This window comes from Tupaia chinensis, unplaced genomic scaffold (assembly GCF_000334495.1).
Source record: "Tupaia chinensis unplaced genomic scaffold, TupChi_1.0 Scaffold143651_1, whole genome shotgun sequence".
Lineage (NCBI taxonomy): Eukaryota > Metazoa > Chordata > Mammalia > Scandentia > Tupaiidae > Tupaia > Tupaia belangeri.
The window spans coordinates 2734697-2743778 of record NW_006203500.1 but is presented as its reverse complement, the minus strand read 5'-3'; the positions used below and the strand labels follow the sequence as shown (position 1 = coordinate 2743778).

The following is a 9082-nucleotide window of genomic DNA, read 5'->3' as shown; positions in this document are numbered from 1 at the left end:
TCCTTCTTTGGGTCCAGATCTCTTAAAATGAAAAGACCTGCCCCCAAGAAATAAAGCCACAACCACGAGGAAAGCAGGTGGGAGAGTATTTCATAGAAAAGAGCTTTTAGCAATGATGTATACCCTAAAGACTTGAGCGGGCAGACTGTTAGGTAGCAACTGTGTTCGGAACGGATTAGGTGTACTGTAACTGCGAGGTGATGAATGTTTAGCAGAGAGGTCTGTCACAGAATCCGTGTTCTTTAATTTTGTGGGCTTTTTCCTGCACTTGAGGAATTTACCTAATTACGCCTGATCAAGGTAGATTTTGAAGGTATCCATATTTGCATAATCTGCCCTATGAGTTTATTGCCCCAAAGGGAATTAGGATGTTGGTCTAGCATTCCATCCCTGCTTCAGGTGCGGGGTGGGAGGAGGGAGTTTTCAGAGGTTAGACTGATAAAACTGCTGTGAGCTTAGGGCTGCCCCTCATATTTTTTTTTTTTTGGAGAGGTTTTTGCTATTGGGTGTGTGTGCTCACTTAGAAAGAGAGAGACAGATTTCTGGCTAACTGCCTGCCACAAAAGCAGAAGCAGCAGTAGTACCAGTACTAATGAAGAAAAGGAGAAGCACAGGCAGCCGGAGATTAGAACTGGGTCTTTGTGTGACAGTAATTGTTAGGTACAGAGCAAATCCTTTGGTAGCATGAGTGTCCTTCAAAAGCAGTTATTTCAGGAGGCCCTTCCCTGGGAGCACTTGGCCCAAAGGAGTGAAACAGAAAACCATCCTGAGGTTTTCCTGTTCTGTTTGGAAGTGGAAGTACTATTGAAGTGTGCAGTCTCATTTCCTGTAAAAAACTATGCACTGAAGTGGCAAAGTCCACTGTAACTTGAGAGAGCATGTGTTCCTCAGGATTTCCTTACTGGAAGTTAAATTTCCAGGGCCAGCACATGGCATGGAGGTTAAGGTGCTCAATCTCACATAGCTGGCTTTGCAGCTCGAAAATCACACCAGGACTGGTGTGTACCTAAATTCCAAGGAACTGCTGAGGGGCCATCCCTCTGGGGGTGTGATTTCTTACTTTATCACTGTCTTTCTCTGGAGAGCACACATACTATGGCAAGGAAAAAAAATTACATTTACAAAAAGAGAGGGCCAACCAGTGGTGGTGGCGTGGTGGTTAAGGCCGCTGGATTCCCCATGGCCAAATGCATGAGTCCCAGACCCTGCAGCTTGAAAAATGTGCTGGTGTATGTGTGCGCATGTCCACAATCCTGAGAGGAGGGAGAGATGAAAAAGAGATTACATACAACCATTCCCCACAGTGGGACACTTTCTACTCACTCTCCTAGGCAAGCACATGCACCTCTAGCAAAAAAAAAAAAAAAAAGGTTGAAGTTGTATTGAGGCAGTCAAATTTCACCATTAAATGTCTCCCCCTCTTGGGACCAGCAGTTAGTGTAATGGCTATGTTGCTGGACTCCCACGTAGTCGACCGTGGTTCAAGTCCTGGACCTGGTGGGTTAAACTCACGCCGGGCACATGTGCGTGCATTCCCAGGATCCCGAGAGGAGAATGGAGGAGAAGGGATCGCGGTGTGGCCATCCCCCCTGGGGGGTGATTTCTCGCTTTCTATCTCCCTGTCTCTGTCTGTCTGGCGAGCACATGCGCCCTACAGCAAAAACCTCTCCAAAAAAAAAAAAAAAAGTCTCTCGTTTTGCTTCTGAAGTTATATAATATAGAATAGTTGAAATTAGAATATTTTTTATTGCCATTTTGACATACAGTGCCTGAAACAATTTCCCATAAAAGCCAGGTTTAACAACTCATTAACCAACCTGTAACTAGAATATTTAAAAACCAAGAGTTTTCCTTAAGGGTAAGACTACAGTGAAGATGATGCAGAATTCAACATTTTTCTACTTGGCTTATTCCAGTATAGAAGCTAAAATTATAGTACAAAGTTGTACTTCTTTTTTTAAAACTAATTCAACATTATCACAGAAAATTTCTACTTCTGCAATGGGGCCTTGACTGAAGTGAGCTACACAGCCTCTTTGGCTAGAACAGCTAAAAGACTTCTTGAAAGGCTCGCTCACCAGGCTGGTAGGTGGGTTGTTCAAGAACTGTGTGGATGGGAGGGGGGAACTAAGTCACTGTCAGCCTGACCACTGCAAGCCTGGGCAGGCTGGCCCACAGCTGAGGTGCACAAGAGTACTGTGGCTCCTAGTGGGACTCCCTCTGTCTCTTGCCGCTTTCTTGGCCTTCAGTGTCCGGATACTGAGAAAGATCAAGGGTCAAAACTCGGCTGAACATGCAGTCATCTTGCTGAAATGGAGAGAAGACAGTTAAAAGTGTTTGCCTAATGATGGAAAAAATGTTATTGACAAAAGGGCCAATGGCGCCAGCAGGTGGTGTAGTGGTTAAGGCACTGAATGTCCACATGGCTGACTGGTGTGAGTCCCAGACACACTGGCTTGAAACTCATGCTGGGTGTGTGTGTGCCCAAAGTCCTGAGAGGAGAACAGAAGGGACTGCAGTGTGGTCATCCCTCTTGAGGGGTGATTTCTCACTCTCTTTCTCTTGTGAACGCACATGCCCTATAGCAAAAATTGCTCCAAATTAATTAATTAATGGCAATTAATGAGTCTAGATTTGCATTAAAAAGGAAGTTCCTTATACCTAGGAAGATAGCAATTTTATCTGTATTTGCATCAGTTAATTCTTTTTTTTTAATCTGGCAGGAGAATTTCCATTTCTCATGTAGTGTATTTCCTAGTGGACCCCTAATATCCTGTAGGCACAGGAAGATAAATTATTGGGGTGTCAGGAAAGTCATGATACAGTTTTGCATAGAAAAATATGTCCTAACTTTCCTATGACCTAATATTTTTTATCATAACCTAAAGGAAAACTCAAGAAGTTAAACTTAATTATCCCAAAACCCAATGACTTGAATTAATTGCTTTGCTCCATTGGCTCAGGGAAGTAATCTGAACAGATTAAGAAGTATTCAAGGGACCAGCAGTTAGCGTAATGGCTATGTCGCTGGACTCCCACATAGTCGACCGCGGTTCGCATCCCAGAACTGGTGGCTTAAAACTCACGCCGGGCGCATGTGCATGCGTGCCCAAGATCCCGAGAGGAGAATGGAGAAGTGATTGCAGTGTGACCATCCCCCCTGGGGGGTGATTTCTCGCGTTCTGTCTTCTGGCGAGCACACACACACCCTACAGCAAAAACCTCTTAAAAAAAGAAAAGAAAAAGAAAAGTGTTCAAATTCTGGGACCAGCAGTTAGTGTAATGGCTATGTCGCTGGACTCCCAAGTAGTTGACCGCAGTTTGAGTCCTGGACCCAGTGGCTTAAACTCACGCTGGGCGCGTATGCGTGTGTGCCCAAGATCCAGAGAAGAGAATAGAGGAGAAGGGATTGTGGCGTGGCCATCCCCCCTGGGGGGTGATTTCTCACTTTCTGTCTCCCTGTCTCTGTCTGGCGAGCGCACGCGCCCTATAGCAAAAACCTTTCAAAAAAAAAAGAAAAGTGTTCAAATTCTGAAATTTACTTAAGTTTCAAGTGAATTTCTTTTTTTCCCCCTCTGATACTTTTGAAAGATGTATGGTTCCTTGTTCTACCACAGTTCATCATTCATTCAAACATTCAAACACTGGGACCAGCGAATTGCATGGTGTTTAAGGCACTTAACTCCCACATGGCCAGTGCAGTTTGAGTCCTGGACCTGGTGGCTTGAAACTCAAGCTGGGCATGTGTGCATATACGCCCCAAATCCCAAGAGGAAAATGGAGGAGAAGGGACTGTGGTATGGCCATACTCCCAGGGGGTGACTTCTCACTTTCCCTCTCACTGTCTCTCTGTCTCTCCACTGAGTATGTACCCTATGGCAAAAACAAATAAAATAAAAATTCAAACATTACAGAAGTATGAAATACAGTATTAGCAGTTTAATCTGTTAATGTGTTCTATTATTTTACAAGACCAAGCTTTTAAAAAATAATTATTTAATTTTATTATTATTTAATTTCCTATAGGTCTCACCAGAGAGAGAAAGAGAGAGAGGGGAAAGTGAAAAAGCAAGTTGCCAGGTCTGGGATTCAAACTGCAGTCAGCCATGTGAAGAGTCCAGTGTCAAAACCATCATGCTACCTGCTGGCCCCTACGAAACCAAATTTGGTTGCTTGCACTCACCAGAGAGAGGGAGAGGAGAAAGCACTCTCCCTGGGGATACAAACACACCGCAATCCCTTCTCCTTCATTTCTCCTTCATTTCTGTCAGGATTTTGGGAATGCATACACATGAACCTGGCTTGCTTTGCAAGCTGCCAGGTCAGGGATTTGAACTGTGGGGTTGGCCAGGTGGGATCTGGAGGCTGTAACCACCAGGCCATAGAGCTTGCGCTAAAAACTATTACACTCACTGTTCTGTAGTTTTCAGTTTGCTGCCTTCACTTGGAAGATATCTTAAATCGTAGGGATGTAATATCACAGAAAAATAGCTGAGTGTTAAATCTTATTAGACTGGGGAACCAACAGTTAGCATAATGGCTATGTCGCTGGACTCCCACGTAGTTGACTGCGGTTCACGTCCTGGACCCGGTGGCTTAAAACTCAACACTGGGCGCTTGTGTGTGTGTGCCCAAGATCCCGAGAGAAGAATGGAGAAGGGATTGCAGCGTGGCCATCTCCCCTGGGGGTTGATTTCTCGCTTTCTGTCTCTCTGTCTCGCCCTATAGCGAAAACCTCTCCAAAAAAAAAAAAAATCTTATTAGACTAAAAAGGTATAAGCCTGTGTTTCTCAATGGCAGAAATCAGCCTCCCCAGGCTCCACCTGCAGCTGTTTAGTCATATAGGAGAGGCCTGTGGCCACCCTTCTTTCCACTGTCTTTACCTCAGGATAGATGCCTATCAGTGCATCAGCTTTGGAATAGAACTCTTCTTTTAGGGAAATGATAATCATCTGAAACTGTTCTTGAGTCTGCTCTTTGATGTAACTCGATACCTGGGAGAAAGTAAGAAGCACACGTTTTACCAGCAAAGAAAGACCTTGTTTGGGCTCAGGAACAATGATTCTGGTCACCTCTGGCTCTGCCCAGTTTTAGGGGACAAAGGCACTTACTCGCCTTTTTGGTAATCCAATAAAGCCACCACAACTGCAGGAATGGAAATAGCCTACATTCTAAAGTAGGAGGTAAGTGCAAATTATAACCCTGACCTAAAGCCTAAAAGATATTTTAAATAATTATGCTCTAACTTCAGATGCTATCATGTAACTATACAACCAGCCTTTATAACATAATAAACCAAAAACTACCACTAAGATAGTTTATGAGGGTCAAGATTGGTATTTAAACTTTGAACTTTCTATTTTGCTGACTCAAAGCCTGAAGGGAAAAATACGGAAATCGTATTCATAATCCATAATGAAGTCATTTGATTAGAGGTGAACCCTGGCCCCTTCAGGAAGCTCAATTCCAAGGAAATGAGAATAAGAGCAAAATAGCCTCTGGATAGAAGCGGGTCGTGGTGAACTACTCAGAACCTAGAGCGTGATGAAGAACTTGGACTCAGACTATCAACGTCTAGCAAGATCCTTGACAGCTCCCCAGATCTCTGAGGGCCCAGAGTGGGTCTCCATGTCTGTAGGTCCTGACTGCACCCACATCACCACAGGCACAAACTCTGAAGCGGACATAAGGCACTGACCTTAGGCGAAGTCTAAAAGGCAGAAAACTGCACTTAGCTGAGAGCTGACTTCATAGAAGCAGCTCCAGCATTAGTGGCAAAAGCAGTAGCTACTGAGATGCAAAATGAAGTCCTGGGATGGTGACAGGAACATGCCAAGTTGGAGGGGATGCACTGCCTGGAGAGTCACCTCTTACAGAAGGGCACTCTGGCCACAGGAGGGAGTGGAAGCCACGTCACCGTTTCTGTACTACATAACTAGTCTCAATTCAGCAATGGAATGCCGGGAATATAAATCTCAAAGGGACTGTGAGAATTCAGAGGTTTTACTACTTAGGATGGAGTCTGAAGTAAAGCCCAGGCCCTGAAGATGCCACCAATGCAAACGCCTACATTTTGCTGGAAGATACAGACATCTTTAGTGCAACCAAGAGCACAGACAGTCCAGCAGCAGTCCTCCCCACCCCCCCATCAGATGTGGGCGACAGAGTGCCAAAATCAACCTCCTGGGGGAGATTTCTCCGAGTCAGGCAATGGAGTTGTCAGCTATGGCAGAGTGGCTGGCATTCCAGAGAAAGGAAGATTTATTTTTGCTCCTTCCCCCCCCACCCCCAACCACCACCACCCTGCCGATAATATGAGGGATAAGTGTCTGCCAGAGGCACCAATGTGAGTGTGTCCCGTGGCATGGTAGAAACGCAGGGCCCTGGAGAGATCTGGGCTGGATCTGGATAGATGTGAGTGGGGAAATGCCCAAGATCCCTCAGGCTGCTGCAGTGCAGTGTCTCCTGCCTGCCCAGAATCTCCCATGAGAGTCACTGGAGTGAGAAGTCACTGCTTCAAGGGTTATAATCTGCCAGGCCACACCTGAGACTGAAAACTCCCTCAGGGAGAGGCTCATCACCAAGTTTAAAAGATCAGGTTACTCCGAAACTGCCACCTTACCCAGTGAATAAGGACTGCATCTGTCAGCATGACCAGAGCAGCCTCCTTGTACACAGCTGTAAGTCCAACCATTCTGGAAGGTGGATGGACCTAGGCTCAGACCCAGGGGAGTCAAATTCATTTCCAAAGATGGTGTCCCAGGAAGTAGGACCCCATATAGGCTGGTGCTCTCCCCTCCCCTGGCCAGTGCTGGGCACTGGCAGTGCCTGTCCTGGTTTTTGTTCATGGTTGAGCCCATTCTCATGTTAGAAATTCAGTGTATTTATAGTTCAGAGAAAGCTGAGGGCCTGTCTGTCTAAGATGACTAGATGTTATCCACTGAACTCTGAATCCTGACTAAATTTCTTTTTTTCTTTTGGAGAGGTTTTTGCTATAGGGCGCATGCGCTTGCCAGACAGACAGAGAGAGAGACAGAAAGCAAGAAATCACCCCCCAGGGGGGATGGCCACACTGCAATCCCTTTTCCTCTGTTCTCTCGGGATCTTGGGCACGCACGCACATGTGCCCGGTGTGAGTTTTAAGCCACTGGATCCGGGACGTGAACTGCAGTTGACTATGTGGGAGTCCAGTAACATAGCCATTACATTAACTGCTGGTCCCAGAATGCTGACTAAATTTAACTCTCAAGAACTGAACTGTCTCTTTAGTCCCTCATTTCTCTGATTACTGAAAGCTTGCTCATGCACAAGAAAAGCGATCTTTAATTCCTTTAGAATTTTATTTACAGATGTTACTTGGACTTTTAAAAACAACTAATGTGACCTGTAAGACCAAGGAAACCTGTCTGCCCTAGGGCCTGCTGTTGGGGCTCCCCAATGCCCAATAGCTTGTTCTGGGAGAAGCCGGTCATGCCTAATAGTAATGCTGTTGATCAAGTGCAGTGACCCTTGGGTCCCCCTGTGTGGCTTCCCATCAACTCTGGTGGGGAGAGCCCCTAACCATGAATTATCTTAGATATTTAACTTAGATTTTAAAGTGTTGTTTTTAATAAGCAATTATCGTTGCTTGCCCAGCAACACTGTTCGTTCAGGATAAACTGCCTTCTGATGGTGCATGGACCTGGAATTGTAGATATTCTACTGAAAATTAAAAGCAGAAAGAAACTTACTTTGCCAATGTTAGTATTATCCAGGGCTGCATCCACCTCATCTAAAACAAAGAATGGAGCAGGCCGAAAACTAAGGGGAAAAAAAAAAAAAAAACACAACCAAGTAAGTGCTGATTTTCTGCTCCCCCCTTTAAATATTTTATTCAATGTCATTATTTTATTTTTTTTTTAAGTTGACCAGAGAGAGAGACACAGAGGAAGGGAAAGGGAGAAATCAAGCAGCTAGGTCTGGGACTCAAACTGCAGTCAGCCATGTGGGAGTCTAGCCACCTTAACCACCACACCACTTGCTGGCCCCGATTTTCTGCTTGTTTTACAGAAGTCTTAGAGGAAAAGATTAACAGTATTCTGAGGAAATAAGACTTATTCTTGGGATACTTGTATCTCGGTAATTAATGACCTCCATGCTGCTAATCTGTACTCAACTTTTGGTCCATATCCCAAGTGACCTATGCAGACACATTCTTCCTCCTCCTTGGAGACCTGCAGGATGACTGGGCCTTCATCCCACCCATAGGTACGTACCTGCTACTCTCACCTCTCTTCTACCAACTCTTTGCCTTTTTAGTCCTTCAACAACTGTAGTGCCCTCGGGCCCTCTAACTAGCTCCCTTGAAGATTTCATCTGTTCTCAAGGTTTTAAATACCATCGAAATGCTGATGGCTCTCCCATGCCTACCAGTTGCCCTGACCCCTCTCCTGAACCCTTACCTCACAAGTCCATGTGAGTGTCTCAGTACCATCTTGAACTCATCCAAAGTCAGGCTCCACCTGCCCCTCTAAACTGCTTCCTTCCTGTGACCTTTTCCATCTCAGCTATGGCAACTGTAGTGACTCAGTTGTATAGGGCAAAACCCAGGGAGTCATCCTGACTCCTCCATCAGTGCACACCTCACCTGTCAGCAGATTCTGGCAACTCACTCTCATCTTGGCCTATCCCACCACCATCTTTCATCTTGATTGTTACAAGTTTCCTAGCCCTGTGCTTGACCCTGCTGCGTATGTCTTTTCTCTACACATACCAGGCTCACGCTGGTCTCAGGGTCTTCGCATTTGCTGTCTTCCCTCAGCCATCTGCATGACTTGCTCCTGTAATTCCTCCAAACTTGCTTAAACATTACCTTCTCAAACAGGTCTTTTTGACAACTTTAATATTCCAAACCCTTCCCTGCCACTCCCTCCCTCCATTCCCTTCTCTATTTCTTTCCTCTGTAGGACTTGTCATTTTCTATTATTTTCTATATGAAAGGGTTAGTTTATGAATAGATTTTATGTCTTCCCCAACCTGAAATGAAGTGTCATTATGGCAGGCATTGTTTCGTTCACAGCTGTGTCCCCAGTACCTACTACAC

General features: G+C 45.2%; 1 protein-coding gene across 1 annotated transcript in view; it reads right to left on the bottom strand.

Moving 5' to 3' along the window:
* Positions 1–1726: 1726 nt before the first annotated feature.
* SMC1B (structural maintenance of chromosomes 1B) overlaps positions 1727–9082 on the bottom strand; it is a gene marked incomplete at its 5' end in the record, with an annotated part of 88127 nt that continues 80771 nt past the window's right edge. Inside the window, 3 exons of the mRNA XM_006164637.1 lie at positions 1727–2307; positions 4884–4994; positions 7731–7800. Of these exons, the coding sequence (XP_006164699.1) occupies positions 2206–2307; positions 4884–4994; positions 7731–7800 (283 nt within the window). The remainder of the gene's footprint in view (positions 2308–4883; positions 4995–7730; positions 7801–9082) is intronic.